This window comes from Myotis myotis, unplaced genomic scaffold (genome assembly GCF_014108235.1).
Source record: "Myotis myotis isolate mMyoMyo1 unplaced genomic scaffold, mMyoMyo1.p scaffold_m19_p_2, whole genome shotgun sequence".
NCBI classification, from domain to species: domain Eukaryota; kingdom Metazoa; phylum Chordata; class Mammalia; order Chiroptera; family Vespertilionidae; genus Myotis; species Myotis myotis.
In genome coordinates this window covers 10,151,199-10,175,595 of record NW_023416324.1, presented here as the reverse complement: position 1 = coordinate 10,175,595, position 24,397 = coordinate 10,151,199, and the positions used below count along the sequence as shown (strand labels likewise).

General features: G+C 46.2%; 2 protein-coding genes across 3 annotated transcripts in view; both read left to right on the top strand.

The window, feature by feature from the left end:
• CAPZB (capping actin protein of muscle Z-line subunit beta) overlaps positions 1–24,397 on the top strand; it is a 125,286-nt gene that overhangs the window by 28,786 nt on the left and 72,103 nt on the right. The window lies entirely within an intron of this gene.
• LOC118677056 (general transcription factor IIH subunit 4-like) lies at positions 957–4,970 on the top strand. The gene is given in 2 exon segments (XM_036351810.1): positions 957–1,544; positions 1,547–4,970. Coding segments are annotated over 2 exon segments (1,437 nt in total). The 5' UTR covers positions 957–1,079; the 3' UTR covers positions 2,519–4,970.

Here is a 24,397-nt window from a genome sequence, read left to right as displayed (position 1 = left end):
AAGGGAATAGCAACCCTGGCAGAGGAACAGCATGTGCAAAACCCTGTGGCAGGGAGGTTAGTGATAAGAAGTTGCCGAAACAAGACTGTGGGATCAAAGATCAGGGTGGGGAATAAGAATGGAGAAATGGGCAGAAATGGAGAAATTTCAATTTAGTGAAATAAAAAAATCATGAATTAAAATGCTTCATAGTTGCCCCACCAGTGTGGCTCAGTGGTTGAGTGTCGACCTATGAACCAGGAACTCACAGTTCGATTCCCTGTCAGAGCACATGCCCGATTGTGGGCTCAGTCTCGGGGGAAGGGGAGGGGACATACAGGAGGCAACCGATGGATGATTCTCATCATTGACATTTCTATCTCTCCCTCTCCCTTCCTCTATGAAATCAATAAAAATATATCTTTAGATTTTTTTACATCCTCCACTCGGGACCCCTGTCTGTGAAAGCCTTTGTCGCTCTCCCTACTCTTTTCTCTAATTTTTAACCGTCCTTTCCCCTATTTCCTGGAGCCAGTGCGAGACATTGACTCCGATTAAGCGACGTACACGAGTTGGGGTCGACAGAGTGGTGATGGAGTGCCGGAAGCTGGTCCATCCTTGCTGCTTGACACAGTCGCTGCAGGGAAGAAACATCTGCACAGTATATGTTTCAAGGGACCTGGTATATATGGCATACTGTTCTTAATATGTTTGCGCACCTTCTTGGCGCTATGTGTTTTAACCAAGGTCACCTCTCCGAGAAAGGTTGTTTCCCCAGGTAGGGATTTTTCCCTGAAGTTAGGGAGGAAATAAAACCCCTTAACTAAATGCTAGGCGGGTAGTTAATCTCTTTAACTACGAACAATCACCCTTAAGCTACATAATCTTTACTCCCTGGAATGGAGATGAGAAACGCCCTAACCTTTGGAATAGAAATTGACAGGATTAAAATCAACTGGTATAAATACAGATGTAACAAGACAATAAAAGACAGAACCTGGCTGGAGAACCTGGCTAGGCTGCCTCCGTGTCATTCCTTCTTCGCCGACTCTGTCTACACCTTTGGGAACCCCTGGACCTGCTGGGGTTGGACCCCAACAATGGAGAGCACCCCGTCGAGGGGTGGACTGAACCGAGCACACCTACAATGCAGGAATCTGCAGGAGTTCCTTGGGGGCCTGAGCCCTGGGGTACTGGACCGACTCTACGGGCATCCTGCCACCTGTCTGGCTGTCTTCAGGGAGCTCCTGTCGTTGGCTAAGAACTGGGTGATGCGGATGCTCTTTCTGGAGCAGCCTTTGCCACAAGCTGCTGTGGCCCTGTGGGTGAAGAAGGAATTCAGCAAAGCTCAGGAGGAAAGTACAGGGTTGCTGAGTGGCCTCCAGATCTGGCACACGCAGCTGCTTCCTGGTGGTCTCCAGGGCCTCATCCTCAACCCCATCTTCTGCCAGAACCTCCGCACTGCGCTTCTGGGTGGGGGCAAGGCCTGGTCTGATGACACACGTCAGCTGGGACCAGACAAGCATGCCCGGGATGTCCCCGCACTGGATAAGTACGCCGAGGAGCGGAGAGATGGGAGGTGGTCCTGCACTTCATGGTGGGCTCCCCCAGTGCAGCCGTCAGCCAGGACTTGGCTCAGCTCCTCAGCCAGGCGGGGCTTATGAAGAGTGCTGAGCCTGGAGAGCCGCCCTGCATCACCTCTGCTGGCTTCCAGTTCCTGTTGCTGGACACCCCCGCTCAGCTCTGGTACTTCATGCTGCAGCACCTGCAGACGGCCCAGAGTCGGGGGATGGACCTAGTGGAGATCCTCTCCTTCCTCTTCCAGCTCAGCTTCTCTACTCTGGGCAAGGATTACTCTGTGGAAGGTATGAGTGATTCTCTGTTGAACTTCCTGCAGCATCTGCGTGAGTTTGGGCTTGTTTTCCAGAGGAAGAGGAAGTCTCGGCGGTACTACCCCACGCGCCTGGCCATCAATCTCTTATCGGGTGTTTCTGGGGCGGGGGGCACTGCGCATCAGCCAGGCTTCATTGTCGTGGAAACCAATTACCAGCTGTACGCCTACACAGAGTCGGAGCTGCAGATCGCCCTCATTGCCCTCTTCTCTGAGATGCTCTATCGCTTCCCCAACATGGTGGTGGCGCAGGTCACCCGGGAGAGCGTGCAGCAGGCCATCGCCAGCGGCATTACAGCCCAGCAGATCATCCATTTCCTAAGGACAAGGGCCCACCCAGTGATGCTTAAACAGACACCTGTGCTGCCGCCCACCATCACAGACCAGATTCGGCTGTGGGAGCTGGAAAGGGACAGACTCCGCTTCACCAAGGGCGTCCTGTATAACCAGTTCCTGTCGCAAGTGGACTTTGAGCTGCTGCTGGCCCACGTGCGGGAGTTGGGCGTGCTGGTGTTCAAGAACGCGGCCAAGCGGCTCATGGTGGTGATGCCTGCGGGGCACCGCGACGTCAAGCGCTTCTGGAAGCGGCAGAAGCATAGCTCCCGGGGACTTGGGGGGACTGCACGTGGGGACGCTGCTGTTCAATAAAGTCGGAAAGCGCTCAAAAAAAAAAAATTACATTTTTAATTGCTTCATAGCATCATTACTGGCACATAGTAAATGCTTAGTAAATATTAGCTATTATCTACATGTTCTTGATAGGTTTTGGTGGGAGAAAACCCTGAGGTTGGTTTTGGGTATGTTGAGGCCTAGGTACTTGAGTCATCAGAGAAGTGGAAGCAATACTGCCCTGGGCAGAAGTGTGCTCACCGAATAGTCCCAGCCTTGTCTACACACTGGGACACTGACCTCCGGAGCCTCTGCTCCCTCTTCTGGAAAGAAGGAATGGTATTATCCACCTACCCTCTGTCTGAGGAGGCGCTGCACACATGTAGGGTGGTATTAGTATTATTTTATCTGCCATTATATGCTCCCCTCCTTTCTACCACATAGTAGGAATCAAGAAAACTTTCCTGTTTTGCCAGTTATAGGGTTGTGCACTTGCACCCTGAAAGGCTCCTTGTGTGGCATCAAGTTCTTTTTCTCTCAACCATTGTCTTTCTTTCCTTGTTCCTCTCCTGTTTCTGTCCTCTGCCCCCCACCACTCCCCTTCCTTGTGCCAGGACCCCTGGGAACTCATGCTAACTCTGTGGGTGTTTCTGAGCAATTAAACTGCTGAGGTTGATGAGTTCTGGCATTAACATGTCGTCAGGGTCTTCAGTAAAATAGGAACAGCTGGTAATAGTGAGAGGGACAGTGACAGTCCCTCTGCAGGGCTGATTTGGTGCATATACGTTTGCTCTGCAGTGTGGCACTTACCGGGCAATGATAACTTGCAAACTTTCTAATTTAGCATTCATTTCTTGGCACTAGATGAGAGCAGTCCTAGCATGCAGGAATGAGTCATGTAATAGCAGAGATAATTCTTACAAATAATAAACATCCCTTTCTATTATTCCAAAGACAAACATTGGTGGTGGTGTCATTGGGGTTTTTCATGACCTTTTGTGCACTCTGGACTGGTCTTTTCCAAAACAAATGTGGTGTCTGCATTTTAGATACTTTTCCTCCCCTGCCCCTTTATCCTTCAGAAATAAAAGATTTTCCAACACAAGGCTAAATGTCAGCTGACGTTGCAAATGTGTAAAAGGATCATTTTTATGGTCCTTAGCTTCCAAGGGTTCTTGTGCAAACTTCTTTTTTTCTGGATTCAGTTTTCTTGTTTGTGAAATGATGGGGTGAACCTTGATTATTTCCAAGTACTCCTCCTCCTGTTTCAAGATGGGCCCAGTTGAGGTAGACTTTGCTTTTAGACTCTAGAAACACTGCTGAAGTGTATAGTAAGTAAAGTGGACATTTTGTACATCAGGTCTACACCCTAAAGGACCATATGATGAACTTGATTAAAAATTTTAAAAAGTAAAACATTCTTCTGCTTAACCCTTGCAGGAAGTCTGTTTGGGAGGTTGGGGAGGGACTACGTTTGGTCTCTTAAAGCAGGGCCCACCTCTGCCCGTGAGTCAGGATGCATTGTCAAAGCTTGGTTCTGCTTCGAGATGGCTTACTGTCGGCCTCTGAGAAAGGCCCCTTTTAAAGCGCTCCAGTGCCCAGTGTTGCAAATGGACACTTATTCTCCACCGGTCCAGCCCGGAAGCCACAGCAATGCCATCGCTTACCCAGCTGAGCCTCCTGAGGTTGGGCTTTTTGTGCTGTTGGGACAACTTGAAAAAGACTACCTTACCACTCTCCCACCTAGAATCAGATATACCAAGATGGCAAACAGTCTTTTCTCTTGAATTTAGTATTGGAAAATAGACTGCTCCTATGTCTGGCTTTAGGAGGGGAGGGCTGAAGCTTGCTCCCAAGACTATCAGCATCCATTTGTCTGTGAACTTAGGCTGAGTTAAGGGCAGTTGGGGGATAATTGAACCAGGTGGATCAGGTTTGTAGTGTGAACAAAGATACTGAGACCTACATTGTAATCATTTCACTGTGAGGCATGCTGTGCTCCCTTCTCCCTGAACCCGGAGGAATCTGAAATAGTTGAAAAGGAAGGGAGTGGTCAGAAAGAGGAAGACGGTGGTGCTAGGAAGCCCCAACATGGTGGTGGTACCGCCTTCACCTGGAACTTGGTCTGTAAGTGAGGCCTTGATGAGGAAGGAGTGTGGGCCCTGGAATTGGGAAACTTGATTTGAATCTCCAGCCAGCCTCTTCCAGGCACCATGGCCCTGGACAAGCTCCTGAACCTCTTTTCTTCCTTTTGCCCGCCAGGGAGTTAGAAAGAGCTTGCTCTGTGTGTTACATGCCAGGTAGGGTGGGCATCAAACAGTAGTAGCTGTTGTTATTGTGAATAATGTCTGGGGCCCCAGGAAAGATGTCGTTGTTGTTGTTGTTGTTTTTTTATGTCATTGTTTTGATTCCAGATTTTGTGCCAGGAGCTCTACCTCTGCTCTCATTTCATCCTAACACATCTCTGAGTTTAGGCAGCGTTATTCCCATTTCACAGGATAAGAAACGTGTGGTGGTGGTGGTGGTGGTGGTGGGATTTAAGTAACTTGTGTGAAAGTTTCATTATAACTGTCAGGGACCAATTTTTGGGAATCCCTAGTTCCAACACACTCACTATCTTTCTCTAAGGACTTGAAAGTGATAATAGCCATGGTCCCTTTCTGATTTTGTAAATTGTAGAAAATTAGCAAAGTATAAAAAGAAATAATTACCTTAATCCCACTACTTAAGACAAAACATTCGTTATGTTGGAGTATTTCTCTCTGGCCTTTTATGATTATAATTTAATTTTATGGCAGATGAATACATAGATACTGTTATATATATGTTATGTTGCTATGTTATATTACATTGATTATTATATTGTGGGTGACAATATTGCATGGTATCTAAAAACATGGCTCTGGGTCCATACTCCAGCTCTATCACTTACTAACTTTGTGATCTTTGCTAAGTTCCTTAACCTCTCTGTATCTCAGTCCTCTCATCTAGCTTGTAGGCATGTTATGAGGATTGAATGAGGTCATATATGTAGAGCACTTAGAGCAGTGTCTGGCACACAGAAAACCCTTTGTCGGCATAACTATTATATAAAAAGCCTGTGGTCGTCACGCCATCACACTGTAATGACCGATCAGCAGGAGGCTGTGTGCGCGGTGTGGGCGGGACTGAGTGTGCAGCGAGGCACACGTGGGTGGGCCGGGACTTGACGGGAGGCGCGGGTGGGTTTCTGGGTCCCGCTGGGGCAGCAGGCGGGTTTCTGTGTATCACCTCCTGCGGCAGTGGCGGCCGTGGGACTCTTTCTGGGTCCCGCCGGGCCGCGGGAGTCTGGGTCCTGGGTCTTGTGCGATCTCGAATGCTGGGCTCCTAGTTTATTATAATCATAATCACCATTTTTGTATATTATTATTATTTTCTTTATAAAACTGATCTTAGATGTTTCGTGACATTACATTGCATAGACATTTCATAATTCACATTGACAACCTGCCTATTCATTCATTGTCTTGAATGTGCTAACGAGCAGCTTGAAAATAAGGTCCAATATGCTGGCATCTTCAGTGTGAGACATTGCAGAACATGTAGGAATCCACTCCCTTGTCAGACCATTGCATTTCTTTTTCTTGGCTGTCGTCAGCTCTTCAAGCATCAAGACCCCACTTTGTTCTTTTACCCCTGGTTTTGGCTTTGTAAAGTGTGGCCTTTCAGTCCTACTCAGTGATACAAGTGCACTTTGTGCCTGTCGGTCTGGCATCGACTATAGGGTCAGGAGGTTTGTGACCATGGAGCTGCTGGGGTTTCATCTGCAAATGAAAACCACCTGGCCAGCTGCTCCGGTCAGATGGAAGCCAGATGGGAGAAGTCAGGAGGGGGCACTGGGCAGTCTGGAGCAGCGTCCCAGCATCATGTCATCTCCAGCCTTTACCTGTCATCTCCTCCGGTGTCCACATAGTTCCAGGGTACAAGGTTTCCCACTCAGGCCATGGCCATCCGAAAAGAGGTGATCCCAGAACCTAGGGAGGTGACATGCAAGTCAGATCTGACGAAGAAGAGGAGCAACAGGTGGTTAAGGGGCCATCAGAGTGGAAATTTTAACTGTCATGATGAAGGGAGATGGTAGGGAAAGTATGGAGCAAAGTTAGCGGGATCCACATGGCACATGTTAGGAGAGGATTATGGATGTGAGCAAGGTCAGTAATTAAACGGACAGACACCGAAAACAGTCCCCACCCACCACCACCAATACCTTAGCTAAGTGACAACTTATTGCAAATTAGGGAGTAAAATTATCCTAGGTAAGAGGTGGCAAAACACTGTCTTTCTTTGGTCCAAATTATCCCAGCTGCCACCAGGTTTTGATTGGGGTTCAGAGAGTGCAGAGTTTGGGAGTGTTTACCTCTGGGCTTTGTAGATTAAGGAGGTCGCTGAAGTGAAGTAATGTATTCATTTCAGTCTCTAAACACTCTTCAACTTGGCAAAAAAAGTAGAAAAATATGAATCAACTACCCAAGAGAGTGGGAGAGAGAAGGGAGTAGATAGCCCATTCAGATTGATTTACAACCAAGAGTAAAAGTTCTCCTTTGGAAAGGAAAAGCCCTCTCATAGATGGAAAGTGCCAGGAGAAAACATCGACATTCTGGGTATTTACTTTTAGCCTTTGGAGCTGCCCCAGCGTTCCATTCCATACTAGTTGCCCACTGCCTGCCTGCCGTGTAAGCAGGCTCTGCCTCCGTCTTACATTTGATTCCTTGGAGATGATTTTTGGCTTCCCATCTCTATGGACCATGGCCCTTCCCCTTAACACTTATTTTTTTATTTTTTTTTAATATATTTTTATTGATTTTTTACAGAGAGGAAGGGAGAGGGATAGAGAGTTAGAAACATCGATGAAAGAGAAACATCGATCAGCTGCCTCCTGCATGCCCCCCACTGGGGATGTGCCCGCAACCAAGGTACATGCCCCTGACCGGAATCGAACCCGGGACCCTTCAACCCGCAGGCCAACGCTCTGTCCACCGAGCCAAACCAGCTTCGGCCCCTTAACACTTATTTGATTGGCTGATAGGTTGACTGTTTGCTAGCCCTCCAAAAAGTTGGCTCTGTATGCCCTGCACTGTCCCCCTTACCCCCAAATCAATGCCTGGGAGGCACTCATGCGCCCCATCCACTCCATGGCAAAGGAGTTTGCACAGCTCCCTCTGTGTTATCTCTGTCTTCTCTTCACCCTTCCTACATTGAACAAAGCTTATTAGAATGCAGGTGTGAGCGTCATAATTAGAGAGCTAATATCACTCTGTTCTAATTCTTTTTAAAAAAATATATTTTATTGATTTTTTTTTTTTTTTACAGAGAGGAAGGGAGAGGGATAGAGAGTTAGAAACATCGATGAGAGAGAAGCATCGATCAGCTGCCTCCTGCACACCCTCTACTGGCGATGTGCCTGCAACCAAGGTACATGCCCTTGACCGGAATCGAACCCAGGACTCTTCAGTCCCCAGGCCAACGCTCTATCCAGTGAGCCAAACCGGCTAGGGCCTAATTCTTAAACATAAAATAAACGTTCTACTTCAGCTATAATTAGATGCAAATAGCTTAGGTGGCATCAGCTTATAAGTGGCACAGCATTCTGGTTGAGGCCACTAAACAGAGCAGAGGGCATGTGAACCAGTTAGCTGTGCGCCCTCCTCCACCAGTTCTCAGCTTAACGCTGGCTGGACTGCTCTGACCCTGAAATAGGGGTGCCATCCCTGGGGCATGTTTGTTAAGTTAATCTGCTAGCTACAGATCATTTAGCTGGATTGCTGCATCCAGAAACTACTCTTAGGGAGGCATAAACAAGTCTGTGGTTCCAGCTTCCTTCTGGGTGATACTGGGTTCCCTCAAGGATTAGGACTGCTGCTCAGTGCCTCTGTTTAGGCTAAGTTTTAAATTCATCAGCATATTTCTTTTTCTTTTTTTTAATTCCTCACCCGATATTTCTTTTTTATTGATTTTTAGAGAGAGGGGAAGGGAGGGGGGAGAGAAACATCGCTGTGAGAGCAAAACATCGATCAGCTGCCTCCTGCACGCCCCCTACTGGGGGATCAAGCCTGCATCCTGGGCGTGTGCCCTGACTGGCAACCTTTGGGTGCAGGTGATGATGCCCAACCAACTGAGCTACACTGGCCAGGGCTTGAGTGATTTCTTTAGAGTCCTAGAAGGGTATGAACACTTAAAAGCTTCTGATACACAATTGCCAACTAATTTCTAATAATTGTATCCATTTACACTGTTACAGGCATCCAGACTGCTTTTCTGTTCTATAGTCATTGTGCTTTTTCTGTAATACCTAATCCATTCCCCTTATCTTCCCGATGGCTGATTGTCATATGTTCATTTTAGTTCTGGCCTATTTCTTTTCACCTTTGAGGACCACCAGGGAGTAACATCTTGCCACTGGTGGCTTTAAAGTTTCTGTTGAATGGGAGCCTCATTCTAGGTTTTCCTGCCCACAGGGCATCCTGAGGTTTGTAAGGTGTTTGGGCACCTGGCCAGTGCTCTGTCTCTACCATATATCTTTGAGGCAAGCCTGGCCAGTGCTTTCCTGTGTCCTGTATCCATTGGAATTGCCCCTCCTCCCCCTTATCTGATGGTTTCTCCATGTCCAGTGATTCCTGTGGGGCCACTAGCTTCGTCTTTTCCTACCACATGGTCTTATCATGTGCTCTTGAGAAGTAGGGCCAGAGGCCAGGGCTGCCTCCCCCATCCTCTGAGCCGCCCAGCACTGTTAGTGCCTCCAGTCCCGGCACTGTTGTGTTTCAGTGCTTTATAGAGGTATAATTTACATGTCATAACATTCCCTGGTTTTAAGTGTATGATTCCCTTTTGTAAATTTTGGAGTAAATTTACAGAGTTGCGGAGCTATCTCCGTAGTCCCATCTAACAGCATTTTTTCCATCCCTTGCAACCACTACTCTTTCTTCTTTCTGGACATTTTCTATATATGGAATCATATGGATTGGTTTTTAAAGAAATTATTTGATTCTAAAAGAATGTTTGTTGGAAAACATCTGGAAGAATGGGAGCCAAACATTATTACTAGTTACCTTTGGGGAGTAATTACCTCTGGGTGGTGGGATCATAGAGGGACTTTCTGTTTCTGTAATGCTCGAATTTGTTATAGAGAGCCTGTGTTACATTTATAATCAGAAGAAAAGGGAAAAGGGAAAAGGTATGTTTCATTTGTGGAAAATGCAAAAAAGGTTTCAAGAGGATGAAAAACTAACACTCAAAATCCTCCTCTCATGGATGAAATCACTTTGACTTTTTTGTGTTTTCCTCCTTTTAGTCTTTAGCACCCCCCTTAAACTTTAAATTTTGCACTCTGCTTTTTCTTAACTAAAATCACATACGGTTTTTTTCGCACTTACTTAAAACACCTTTGCCAGCTTCCTGTTAATGACTGTGCAGTGTTCAGCTTATGGTTGTACTGAAGTTTACGTACACTGAGCATCAGGGTTGTTTCTACTTGTTGCTACTTTAAATAATGCTGAAAGGAATGTCTGTGTAAATGCTTTGTGTAAGGCTGTTGCAGAATTCGGGGACAGGGGTTTGTACCTGAAAAACATTTTTCTCCCAATTTGGAACTGTTTTCGCAAAATTGCTTTCCAGATTTCTTCTCTGAATTTTACCTCCTTTTTGAAAGTGCATACCTTGGCCTTGGGATCAGGCCTAGATGTCCAGGAGATGGCTCCTTTGTGTCAAGTTGAGGTGTGAGGTGGGAAGTGGCAGGGGAGTGAGTGGAAAGCCCACTCAGGACCTGTGAAGACCTGTGCCCTAAGGAGCTAGGATGTAGTTTATTTTAGCAAAATCTTAGGTTTATAATCTAGACAAATGTAGCCTTGTTCTGTTTTCTGGAAATAATCCCCTTTTAAAAAAAACATGTATTTTGATTTCAGAGAGAAAGGGAGAGGGAGAGTTACAAACAATGATGAGAGAGAATCATTGATCACTGCCTCCTGTACGCCCCCTAGTGGGGGTTGAACCCTCAATTCCGTCATGTGCTCTGACCAGGAATTGAATCGTGACCTACTGGTTCATAGATTGATGCTCAACCACTGAGCCACACCTGCCAGGCTGGAAATAATCCCTTTGTATTCATCCTTAGTTGTCAGTAAAGTTTAGTTTGTGTATGTCAGGGGTCCTCAAACTTTTTAAACAGGGGGCCAGTTCACTGTCCCTCAGACCGTTGGAGGGCCGGACTATAGTTTAAAAAAAAACTATGAACAAATTCCTATGCACACTGCACATACCTTATTTTGAAGTAAAAAAACAAAACGGGAACAAATACAATATTTGTATTTGCATGTGGTCCGCGGGCCGTAGTTTGAGGACCCCTGGTGTATGTGATTGATGGTGGGGGTAGCATAGGCATCTGTGGGAACCTCGGTTCTGGGGTGTTGGAAACACCGTGAGGGCAGCTCTAGGGGAGGGACATGCAGACTTCATGAGAGAGAGGGCGCAAGGACATTTACACATATGTCCCTTTCCAAGTGGACACTCTCTTGCCAAAGTTTATCAGTGATCAAAAATCTGAAGAGCCCTAGCCGGTTTGGCTCAGTGGATAGAGTGTCGGCATGCGGACTAAAGGGTCCCAGGTTCGATTCCGGTTAAGGGCACATGTCCGAGTTGCGGGCTCGATCCCCAATAGACTGTGTGCAGGAGGCAGCCGATCAATGATTCTCTCTCATTATTGAAGTTTCTCTCTCTCTCTTCCTCTCCCTTCCTCTCTGAAATCTATTTTAAAAAATAAATAAATACAAAACATATCTATATATATAAATCTGAACAGAGGTTTTCAACAGAGGGGCCTGTGAAACCACCAAATACCTTATTCCAACTTTTGTATGTATGTGCATTTCTCTGGGAAGAGGGTCTGTGGCTTTTATCACTGTATCTCTGGCCTCACAAGGTAGAAACCGTGAACTGCCCTCAAAACCAGAGGGTTTTGTGTCTTCCTTAAAGAGGAAGGCCACATCAGGTACACATCCCACGCTGCAGCCACCATACCCACTTTGTAGTCTTGGTCAGCCTCTGTACCTCAGTTTCTTCATTTGTGAAGTGCTAGACACTCTGGAGGAATTCAGGTTCACGTCAAAGGTATTAGTATTTTTTAAAATATATTTTTATTGATTTCAGAGAGGAAGGGAGAGGGAGAGAGAGATAGAAACATCAGTGATGAGAGAGAATTGTTGATCGGCTGCGTCCTGCATGCCCCCTACTGGGTATCGAGCCCACAACCTGGAATCAAACCCGGACTTCAGTCCACAGGCCGACACTCTATATATTGAGCCAAACTGGCCAGGGTCACATCAAAGTTATTTGAATTTTGGCTCCTGGGGCCTCTAATGGCAGCCATGGACCAGAAACTGACTTGAGCTACCTTGTATCTCCTTACAACTGGGCCCTGAGTAGGTGTGGTTCTATTACACAGTATCTTACTTATTTTGAAGTAGGAATAGATTTTTTAAAATCCTTTTATCGAAGTAAAACATGCTTATTGTAGAGAAGGGTTTAATTATTTTTAAGTGTTTGGGGGAGTGGGGGTAGGTGGGGAAGGTATGAAATCAGACCAGTGCTAGACATCTGCGTGCTTACACCCTCGATCTCCCGAGAAAATAATGCAAGTAAGGAAGACTTCTCTTAATGCCATTGGTGTCTGTGGAGGCAGTTTCCGCAGCACGGAGGAGCTGTATTTTTAGTGTGTAGAAGGCAGCCAACTACAGCCAGAAGCAGTGGGACTTTCCTGAAAACAAACTGGAGCTGGAGAGTCAGAGGGCCTGGTGGCATCTTTACAGGAAATCAGGGAAGGCAAAGCTTTCCAAGCTGAAGGGGTTTTGGTGACCTCTGAGGATCCTGTTGTTTTTCAGTCCTTTAAGCACCTGGCTGCTGCAAAGCTTCATTCGGGGCTTCCCTTTGCTCCTCTTCCCTTAAGGGGTTTCGCTGGACCGAGTGCAAGTGAGAGAAGGTTGCCTAATGCCCAGTAAAAATTAGATTCATACAGGGCTTGAGACCTGCAGAAGCCCGGGTTAGATGGGGCTTAATGCAAAAGAGTGTTGATTTAAATTTTTATAAAACTTTATGGAAAATTTCAAACAGGTAACATAATGAGCCCCATTTACCTGTCAACACACTTCCCTAGCTTAAATGAGTTTGAATCAGATCCTCTGGTTTAATTTTAATGAGCAGTCTGGGTCTCTCCATTCTGAGACTAGAATTCTCCTATACTCTGTACCAAGCTCTAAACAAGTTTGATTGCTGCCTTTTGTTTTTGAAAATTGTTGGTTTAAAAATTCTTTATCCTTTTGTTTATGATAAAAAAAATGATGTCTGTTTATTATCATTGGAAATCACAAACAAAGTTCAAAGACTGGAACCCGCGTCATTCCAGCATGTGGAGACGTCTGCTGTGATGAGTTTGAAGGGCCCCTGTGGATTCCTCTCGTGCTCTTGTCCAGCTGGAGGCTGCCGTTTTCTCCTTGTGTTCTGGGTCCTCCCTCATCAAGCCACCCCTCACCCAGCATCACCATGGCCTCTGCCACTTTGGAGCTTGGGGAGGCCTAAAGTGGTTCTTTCTTTAGTTCTAGGGTTCTGAGTGTGTTGGTGACACATGGGGTGTGTATTGTGAAAAGGGGTGAACACATCAGTGGCTTATTCTTTGTAAACATGCTGGGTGCTCAGTGAGTGAAATGAATGTGCTCTGCCCACTCCCTTGGGGCCATTGGGCCTTCTTCTTCTGCCATGAAACGCTTCTCTCCCCGGGCTGGCTGGGCAACTGAGCTGAGTCCCACAGAAAATGCAGTGTTCCTAAGTACACCTCCCACACTCACATTACTTCCAAGGAAAGTTCTGAAGCCCATGAACTCCTGTGTGCTCGGGTCACCATTGGGCCATGTGTCCCCTCCCCCTGAATGCAGGGAGGGGAGAGACCCCAGGCCATAGTTGGGACACAAGCTGCACAGCCAGGACAAACAGGGCGAAGTAACTGGGATTCACCCTTTTAGAGTTTTCTTTCCTGCTTATTAGTATATTATGTATATTTTCTAATTGCATTATCTCTTCTTGGAAAGTGTGGTTTTTCATGTAATAGTCTGTCTTAAGGATGAACTAGAGTAAATTAGTAGAGTTGGATGCAGTAATACCAATGCAGACTAAGTCATTGCACTTAGGGGACCTCAGCTTGGCTGTCAACCAACTTCTACTCCTCACGCTGTTCATCGGTGCACATACCACACATCTAGCAAAGCGGCGGCTCCTTGCTTTAGATCCAGTGGTTGCCATCCAGAACAGTTGGCATTAGGCTGGACTGTGAGGAAAGGTTGGCTGAGCTGCCAGGATTAGATTTCAGGAGACATGCTTAATCTACATAAGAGAGCAAATTGTTGTTACATCACCTCTCCCAGCATCTATTTCTAACACATATTCATTACATTTTATTAAAGTGTTTCCTGAATGATTAGGCCGGGAAGTACTTTCTAAGCAGTTTACTGGGCTTGTCAGTAGTACATGTATGTTTTACTTCAGCTGTTGGCAAAATTGGTAGCAGCCCCCTGCCTGGTTGTGCTCTGCCCTGTCCTGCTTTATTCCTGGGCAAAGGATGTGATGGCAGCTGGAGAAGCTGCTGAAGTGCTAGATGTTAGGAGCTCGATTCTCTCAAAAACAAACGAAACAACAGACTCCAAGCATTGAATCTAACGGGAATAAGATCGAAGATGAGTGGTGCCTAGTAAGCACCCATTGAGTCAGTGGCGTTGACCACAGGAACACACTGGTGAGGGGTCTCAGAACTGAGTCTTAGGTAGGACACGGGCAGAACTTGGAGTGTTTAGCCAGGAGGTGAGCTGCCTTGTGAGGGAGGACATGACGGCTTGCTTCCGATACTTAAAGGGATATTATAGGGGTGTTGGTGGCCAAGAACTTGCACATCTTTGGGATGGCTGTAGAGGACAGAAGGCTTGTCAGCGGGTAGAAGTTGAAGGTATAGGGACGAACAGTGCTGTGTGCCCTGGGACCTGGTGGGGTTTCCTCCTCTGGTAATGACCAAGCAGAGGCTGAAAGACACAAGGCTTTAGGGAGTTTGTAAGGGGAAGTGGATTCCGAGGTCACTAAATTTCTGTGATTCTTCAGTAACTCACACTTCACCAGCTGTTACCACCATTTCCCATGTGAATGGAAATGTGTGCAGTGGTGCTGTGCGGGAAAGAGGTTGCAGTTGTCTAGGATGGTTTCATGACTTCTGTTCCCGTCAGTGTCGAACATTTAGGTGAATGGGGCAGTTTTGGACTTGATCTCACCTTTCCGTGTGGGAGTGTTTGGAACACCTGCCAAAAGACATGCTCTTCCCTGTCTCACCGCTGGGCTAGCCAAAGGGCAGAAGTCTTCTTTCCCACAGGCATCTCTTCAGGATGTGCCACCACCCTCTGTACCTCCTTGAACTTTTGTGGTCTTGTGAGGAACTCGCTGATTTTTACATCCTACAAGAATGAATCCTAGCTGATGAATAAATCTGTTTTCCATCATCAATTGGAAACGGATTCCTACCCCTGCGTCCTTGCTCTGGATTTAATTTTCCTATAAGAATCAGCTAAGCCATTTTCCCCAGTCAGAAGATTTCCCAACTTTATCCAGCTGCCCACTGTTGGTCGGAAGGAAAACCAAAAGAGAGCGGCCAACCCTTGCTGATGACCTTGGAGGCTTTTGGGGGCCTGTCAGCCTCTGGTCCCTACATCATCTCTCCCAGCATCTATTTCTAACGCATATTCATTACACTCTATGGCCAGGCACATCCATGTCTGTGCTGTTACCGCCTTTGAACAACTTGATGTGTTTGAGAGTTGGAATCCTAGTCCTTCGGCAGCAGGTTTCTCTTACACAGTGTCACTAGAGCAATAGCAAAGGAAGCTGGGAAAGGGAGAACAGATCTGGGTTCCGGTTCCAGTACCACGTGTCGGCTCGGTTGAGTCCTGTGGCCTGAGAGCCGTGGGAAGCTTCAGTGGTCATTTTTCCGAGTACCTTGGTGTGCTGCTCGGCACGCAGACACTTGGGAAAGCCTCCTCTTCCCACTCAGCATGCTCCGGTCTCCTTAAGTTGACTTCCTAATTGAATTTTCTCATTAAAACCTGCTTTCCAGAGCTGCAGGCCAGCGGTGCACTTCTGAGGTCGCAGGCGACCGGCCAGCTCTCCTTTTCTCTCCTCTCTAACTTTATTGCGGTATAATCGAAATACAGTAAGCAGCACACATTTAAAGCGGACAGCTCGATCGTTTCTGCTTGTTTTATGATAACGTGTAACATCTGCCTCCCTGCGCTCCGTCCCTCCTGCATCTCATCTGCTCTCCTCGGCTCTCCAGCCTCAGCAGCAGTTCCAGCTGGCAGGGCTGTCACAGTGTTTCCGTAAGCATTCCCACGATCCTTTAAGTGAGGAGCGTGACCTCGGAACCATGTGCCCGGTCCCCTCCCTGACGGAGGAGGAGGTGGGAGGTAAGAACAATACTTGGATGGATGGATTCCCTGTCTGGGGCACTGCCGGAAAGCTGAGCATTCGTAGGCCATCCAAACATTGGCGTTCTCCTGGGACTCGAGGGTTAGAAGGGGAAAGTGAATTGATTTCTACCTTCATGTTAGAGGAACTTGCCCTAGCAAAACAGCCCCCTCTGCTTTTCCAAGCTCTCCTGTGGTGCCTCTCATTCGTTTTGGTCATGGAACTTATGAGCTCAGTATAAGAAAATTGGCAAACTAAAGCAAAGATGTTTTCTCTTTGTGTCATGAAGCTCTCCCACTGCTGAGGTCCCTGGTAAACAGCTTACTCCCTCTCCCCGGGCTGGTGGAAATATGGGGAGAATGCATTGCTGGTTTTGGAATACTAGAATGGTGTCTTGCTGTGACAGTATCGGGAACAAGTTCCACTGCCCATTGTGTTTTGTTCCTGATCACTTTTCCAGTGGTAGAGCTTCTCCGTTCCATATCCAGTCTTTCAGACCGTGCAGAAGGCACACAGCTTCTCAGGCTGGCTGATTTTGCATTCTGTATTTAATCACGTGACCAAGAGACAGGAAAGAATTGATGTTACTTTTTATTTCCTTTATTGGAAATTTGCAGCATCCCACTCAAAAACATCTTTAGGGAAGTGTGTCTCCTTGGGCTCAGTTGCATACTGCATGGCTTTGGCAGTAATGTAGGTGGGGAAGTTACTAACCTGCGTGATTAGGATAATGATACCCCCGCCTTGAGTTGGGCAGCACCGTGTCCTCAGATTTCTCCCTGTCCTGCTCTAGAAGCAAGCTGTGAGGGCCCGAGTGGCATTTCTTATATGCCTGGAAGACCTGACTAACTTAAGGTCCCACATTACAGGACTCTGCTTTTAATGAGTCATTAGAGAATTTATATGCCTGGATGAGAAACAGTTTTATCTACCCTGGAACAGGAAAACACTATTCTGAGAAATCGAGCATTCGTATTTGTAAAGAATTGTCTTATACACCATCCTTGGAGTTCTGCTTTGTAGAGGTATGTGCTGAAACAGGCCCAGCCCAGATCACGGAGCCTCACCTAGCCCTCCTTTGATCAAGCAGTCATGCCATCAGGCTCTGCAGGCCCCAAGGACTTCCTGGTGCTCACAGTCGCTGCCGTGCTGTGGATGCACAAAGTCCAGCACTGTTTTCTAGAGGTTGGCAGAAGGCCAGAGGCCTTTATTTTTAAATTTTAGATTATATCTACCTTTTTTTTCCCCTCTTTCCTCTGTTGACTTAACATGTAAAATTTATGGAGCAATGACTATGTCCCAGGTATGTGCTAAGGGCTGTGTAAGGATTACCCCCACTTGGTTCTTAAAATAACAGTATGAAGTATGTGCTCTTGTTACCTTCATTTTATAGATTGGGAAATCTGAGGTCAGAAGAGTTTAGTAACTTGTCCAGGCTCATACCGCTAGAAACTGGTAGAGTCAGGATTTGAATGCAGAGAGCTTCTTTCAAACCTGTATTCTTAACTAGAGTGCCACACCACTCCCTCATCTGCCAGTCAACTGGGCAAAGTGGATGCTAAGTAACTAGCTCCCCATCTTTTATAGACAAAGAGATGGCTGTGGTTTGAGGACAAGAAAGGGAGCAGTGGGCTGGCTGCCAGACAGCACAGGGTAGTGGTTAGATATGTAGGCTTTGGGGTCAGAGAGCACATGTAACCTCGCCACACAGAGTGTGTCACAGTCTTCATGTCTGACAGAATACTAGTACCTCTTAGCATTGTGTTTAAGATTAAATGAGATATTGGCATATAAAGCTCTTAGACCAATGCCTTAATAAGTTTTAGCTATTATTTATATTAATGCAATTTAAGCACTTAAGTCTGAGCCTGCTGTGGAGTAACAACTCAGTGGAAGTTGCCTTGTTGGGCACAGCCTGCTTTAGGTGGTAGTTTGAGAGATGGTAATAATAGTACTGTTAAGTGTTTGGGGTGCTTATCAAAAATATATTTTAGAATTGGAACTTGTTGCTTCCCTTTCTTTGATCCGTTTTGCTCACTGAAGGACTTTAAGTCCCCTTTCATGAGATGCAGCACTCAGCATTCATTATAGGATGGAAGGGAAGAAGGCTTTGAGCTTCAGAAAATGTCTTGTTGGGGAGATGTTCACTAACTCTAAGGAAACTTGTCTGTTGATGGAGGAGTGGTGCTATTGCTATTACATTACTTGCATGCCTTCAGGTAATGTAACCGCGTTGGTGTAGGTGTTTTCATCCCATGTAGGAACATTAGAATCTTGTACCCCTGTTACTGCTCTGTCAGAGCACGGTGAGCATACCGATTTTTTTGAACACTTAATACGTTTCAGGAACTGTGCTGGTTTTTGTGTGTTTTTTTGTTTTGTTGTTGTTGTTTTTACATACATATATTTTATACTATTGTCCTCAAAACAACACTGCAAGATAGGTGGTATTATTATTCTTCCCATTTCACAGGTGAAGGACTTGTCGAGCTCTCCACTGCTAGGAAGTGACAGATGAGGATTTAAATCCGTGACTACCCTACTTCCAGTGTTTTTGTTTGTTTGTTTATTTTTTGTTTTTTACCACCCATAGACTGGCAAGGTAGCCTGTGTTAGGTCGTAGATATAGAAGGACCTCATTTTTAGGCATCTCCCTACCTAGTGGGTCCTGACACCTGGAAGTGGGGGGTCTTTGTGACAGGTCTTTGGTTTGATTTACAAATTTATCACAGATTGTAAAACGTGGCATTGTGCTTTTCTGCCGCCATCAGATACTAGGGCTTTGGTGTTCTGTTTGGGGGTGCCCGATGGGCAGTGCTTGTTGCAGAGTCTGTTGTATCTGTGTGTGCCCATGGTAACTGTGGAGTGTGGTACCATCATACGCAGCAGCCGTTGAGCTGGAAGGGGCAAGCAGAGGCTGGGGAATCTTCCCCCTTTATAGGCATCTGAAATAGGAGCTCAGGACCCGAGGAAAGAAATGGCCCAGATGTTCTGCTTGATGCATAAACATTGTGTTCTTTTCCTCAAGCCTCCCTTTGGACAAAAGTCACAAGGCAGTACTGCCCACCTTTTAGATGAAATACTTGGATGGGTGGAGCCTTTAAATGTTGGTGCTTTCCCACCAAGACTCGTCCATTTGCACTGTTTGCAGGTGGGATCCACGGTCTCCCCCACACCTTTGGAAGCCATGTGCAGGGTGTGATTGGTGTTAACCTGTGGCCAAATGTTACAGATTTCATCCAGGCCACCTTATAAATCAGTTTCGGGGAAGGTTTATGTGAATTGGCTTCTGTTACGAAAAAGGGAATTTACTTTTCTTAGCTGTTGTCAATGAACATTTAGATGATGTTTTTTCCAAACTTTATTTTTTTTTAACTTCGGAATACGGGGACACTCTGCTTTCATGTTCTTTGACTTTCGAGAAAGGCGTCTTGAATTTCTCGTTGTGCCATCGAGGTAGACATGGACAGCATGCATGGCATCCATTGAAGATGTCTTGGAATTGCCCTTAGTAATGTGTCTAACTACCAGTTGACCAAGTGGAGGGGTTAGTCACTTGCTACATGAAACCAGCCGGGATCATGCAGAGGCAGCAGCTGTAGACATCTGTGAAACATTAGTGATCAGACCATAGGCAATGGCGCCCTGCGGGTCATCTGAAGGGGTCTGGGAAGCCGTCCGCCGGAAAAATGTCTAAAAAAGGCTTCAGTGTTTTTGAGAAATCCACCCATCACTGGGAGTGTTTGTGAGAATAGAGTGTGTAATTCAAGGTGATAGGAGATGTCAGAATTTGGGAGTTGATAGAGTTGTTCATAATTTGCCCAGCCTGGGGGAAGATGCTCACTGCCCCTTTCTGATTTTGTGAACTAGCAAGTTGTTCTCCAGAAGTCATTTGAAATTAATTTCATGTTAGGTTGGGTTGTTTAACACTCTGTAGGGACTATTTGGTCACAGGAAGCAGACCTGCGAATTTGTCATTCAGTGCCCAGGACCTGGGACAAGTCACTTAACTTTTCTGAGCTGTGGTTTACTTATCTGTAAACTGGGATAATAGTGCCCCGTCTCATGGAGCTATTTGTGAGGCTCTCCCAAAACCCACCCGTGCCTGCCTGGCTTATGGTATGCCCTTAGCAGCTGTTAGTTTCTTTACTTCCCCTTTCAGAATTTGTTTGCATTTTGGACACTTAGTATTCTTGATAAAAACAATTAATTTGGAAAATAAAATTATACAGATGAGATATAAGTATTCTTTAACATAGTGTAGCTATATTCTTAAATTTTTGACTTATGATTACATAATCAAGAAATTTGTTTTCTGGTCCTGATTCATTTACTATTTAGTGATATAAGTCTTAGTGATGAATAAGTCCGGGTCTTGGTTTTCTTTGTTTTAAAAAGAAGTTGCTGCTGCCCTAGTCAGTTTTGCTCAGTGGATAGAGCGTTAACCTACAGACTGAAGGGTCCCGGGTTTGATTCTGGTCAAGGGCATGTACCTCGGTTGCAGGCTCAATTCCTGGCCCTGGTTGGGGCATGGGCAGGAAGCAACCAATCGATGTGTCTCTCTCACTTAGATGTTTCTCTTTCTCTGTCTCTCCCCTCCCTTCCACTCCCTAAAAATCAATGGAAAAATTTCCTCTGGTGAGGATTAATAACAACAAAAAAAGAAATTGCTGTTTAGATGGTTTCTAAAGTCCCCTTTAGCTTAACATTTCTATGGTTCTGTGATTCTGGAGAGGTAGAGGGAGGCACACCCAAGATAAAATGCTCACTCGCCCAGCTGGCTCCTTAGCAGGGCCAAGAACAGTGCGTGAGAAATCTGGCAGGCAGCATCCGGAGCAGTGGATTTGTCAGTTGTCATCTGACCTGGGTGTTTCCTTGCGCAGTCATCCCCTCTGCTCTGCATGGCAGAATCATAAAAAGCAGCAGAAGTTGCTTGTAGGCTGAATGCTGATAGGGAACCAGGTTTCAAGGCTTGAGACAGGGGTCAGCACGCTTTCTGAGGTGTCAGTGCGGTGGACAAGGGTGGAGGATGCAGGAGGAAACGGGCACCTGCTTGTAGGGGAAGCAGAAGAGCACCAGCTAACACCAGTGCTTCCTGCTGCCTCCCCTTGCTGCGCAGTGACGCTGCTTTGCTCGCACAGTTGTGTCTCCTTCATACCCTGACTGCTAACCCCTTGCAAGAATGTTTGCCGTTCCACCCAGTTGACCAGGTACACTTTGATCCCGGAACACAGAGAAACTGCTCTGTGTTCTGCAGAGATTCGGGGGCCATAAACGTTGAATTTGCTATCCTTTTTCTAAGCCACACTACAGCAATGCGCTCCACCTCCTGAGCGTGATTCATTTTGGGCCTTTCACTCCCTGAAGGGATGTGGAAGGGAAAATGAGCTGATGGCTGTTGTAGTACTCCACACAGAGCCTGCATGTAGGTTGCTAAGTTTTGCTCCCGGATAAATACACCAGGGAAAGAGGCGGTTGGAAAGTCTCATTGCTGGGTGGGGCGTTGCGGTAGTTTGGGGACTCTGCTCGGGCAGCCCCATTTGTCTGGCTTCGATGGCCTCAGATGGGCTTGGGAACACCAGTAAATAGGGAGAAGGTGAACGGGTGGAAGTATTTCTTGGTGCCATCCTGGCCTGGAGAGATGGGTCAGAGGGCTTCTGAAAGAAAGCTGAACAAGGAGAGAACAGTACAGAACAGAACAGAAACAAAGGGAAGAACTTGGTCAGCTCTTACTCTTTTCTGCCCAGAAGGTTCTCTCCCTTCCTCTCCTTTTGGCTGTAGGGGCTCCGTTAGTCCCATGCACTCCCTTGTGGACAGGGCAGGGCACGGTGTGGGGTGAGAGTTGTGGAAGTCTGCCCTTCTTTGTTGGTGCTTAATGACTTGGAAACTGAAATAACACCCCGCCTACCTTTCTAGAGACTCCTGGCAGCCTAAATGGAAAACCTGCGTCAAATGAGCAAAATATCAGGAGGAAAGGGCCCTGGAGCACCCAGCATCGTTTATGTGAACAGCCTAGCAGATAAGCCATATGCTTTTCACTCAGGGAGAGTCCTGCCATTTATGGCGGTTGGACTGGAGGGACCCCTTTCGGGTCAGACACTGTGCCAGACGCATTACCTCATTCTCAGTGGCCCAGCAAGGTGGAGAGTGTTGTTAGGCCTGTGTTTTAAAGTTTTAAAAACAGAGGCTCCAAGGGATTAAGTGGTGACTTGCTGAGTCCCACCCTGCAGGGTGAGTGGGAGAATAAGAATTTTTATGATTAGATCACATCTGTGCCTTTTGAGTCTTAGACTTTGAGAAAGGGATGAAAGCTGTGCGCCCTTAACCTTGAATAAATATGTGCATGCGCGCACACACACACACACACACCACCTTCACACGCTATCAGGGTGCTGACAAATGTGGGGCTGTGATGCTGGTCCCCAAGTTATGTGAGGAACCTACAATTTATTCCTTCTCACAAAGTCCTTTCTTTTTTTAAAGAATAGTCTTCTAATTTCAGAACTCATAGTAGATTAGAAGCAACATATTAGATGAGGAGTGTAGCTGACAGCCTGACAGGCAGAAAGGTTTAAGAAGCAGGTACAAGGCCATGTCCCAGGATGCATGATCTGGAAAGTCACTGGGAGGAGTTCCCAGCTCCTCAGTGATAATGGAATAGCTGGCATGTCAGTCGTTCTGAGTGTAGAGTGTGTTGGCATCGTCCTTCTTTCCTGCTGTTATCTTCTGCTGCCTTCTTCCTGAGGTCACGAGCCCCTGGAAGGCTGGGGCCATGTCTGAACAGTTCAGCTCTGTGTCCCCAGTGCCTACCCCGACACTCACACTGTTGCTCAGTGCCTGCATCAAGTGGAAAGATAGCATGAGGTATAGTAGAAACCTCTCAACATGAAGATAGGGGTTCAAGTGTTGATTTTGCCACTGACTACATGACCTTGCACAACTTTCTCTGAACCTCGTTATTCATCTGTAAAATGAAGAATGAGGCTTCAAGGTTTGGGTGAACTTGAAACATCCATCCAGATCAAAATTTCTTGATCCTGGCAGAATATTTTGTAAAGCAGTGACTTGTGAAGTGAATACATTTTCATGGTGACCAAAGTGACATCGACTCAGCCACCACATTGTGAACTGTAAAATGGTTAATTTAATGTTGAGTGGTTTTCACCTCAATTTTTGAAAGATGACATTTGCTCAGGCATGGTGATATACAGTAGACTCCCAAAGGTTAAAGGAGACTTGACCTGACACATGGTCTTTCACTGTGGCTTTGATTCACTGGATAGAGAGTATTGATTGGGTTTTCCCATGGGAACGAAAAGTCACCAGAAGGGAATGCTTGTGTTTGTGCTTGGTGAGCCATCTCCCTCTGTGTGCGGCTGTCATCACTGCGCCCCTCCCAGAAGATGCAATCAGAGGGCATTCAGTGGAAGGAACACCTTCTTTTTATTAGCACAAACTACAGTTTTCCAGAGTGACCAACAGATGAATGGTTGTCTGGGCTGGCCAGTGAATCTTGCTCCAAATAGCCCCCAGCACAAATTGTTCCTCAGCCACATGGCAGAGAGCAGATTCAACTTTTAAACAAAGTTGCTTGTTGGGTCACAGATTATACAAGGCAAACCATGCTAAGTTAGACCCCATAAATTTGTGATAAATCAGCCTGGGCTCCAGCAAAGTTTACCTTTGTGCTGTCTGTGAAGTATTTGCTGAGCCTCTAGGGAATGTAAACCAATAAAGGTCCCAATGAACTTGAGAACAAACTGAAAAGGCCCCGAAGCTTTGGTTGGTTGTTTATGTGGAGACAGATGCTGTTAAGTACAGATCTGCCACAACCAGTCACTAGAGCAGGCCAAGCAGGACTTCTGCTCGGAAATCCGAGCAGTCGGAGTTACTGCTTGTCCTTGAAATTACAAGCACTGTTTTTAAAAAGCACATTCATGGAGTTTCCTCAGAAAATTAAAAATGGAACTGCCATTTGACCCAGTGATCCCACTTCTAGGAACATATCCTAAGAAACCTGAAACACCAATCAAAAAGAATGTATGCAGCCCTATGTTCATAGCACAATTTACAGTGGGGAAACTGTCCCTCCTTATTCTTTGACATCCTAACAAGGACTCATTTTGTATTTTATTTTTTTATTTTCCTTTGCCATATGAATCTCGACTACACCATCATTTCCTGAAGACAGCAACTTTGTTATGCTCACCATTCAACATCCAAAACAGTGTTTGTCACCTAGGAAACAAATAATGACTAATTGAACGGGCAGAGGATTCCGGAGTGAAGTGAAATGGTCATTCTTTTACTATTTACCTTTCAACCTGGAAAACACCACCAGCGAAGGTGGTGCTGGTAAAGTTCGTTTTCTGAAGGAGGTGTCCAGGGTCAGGGAGGATT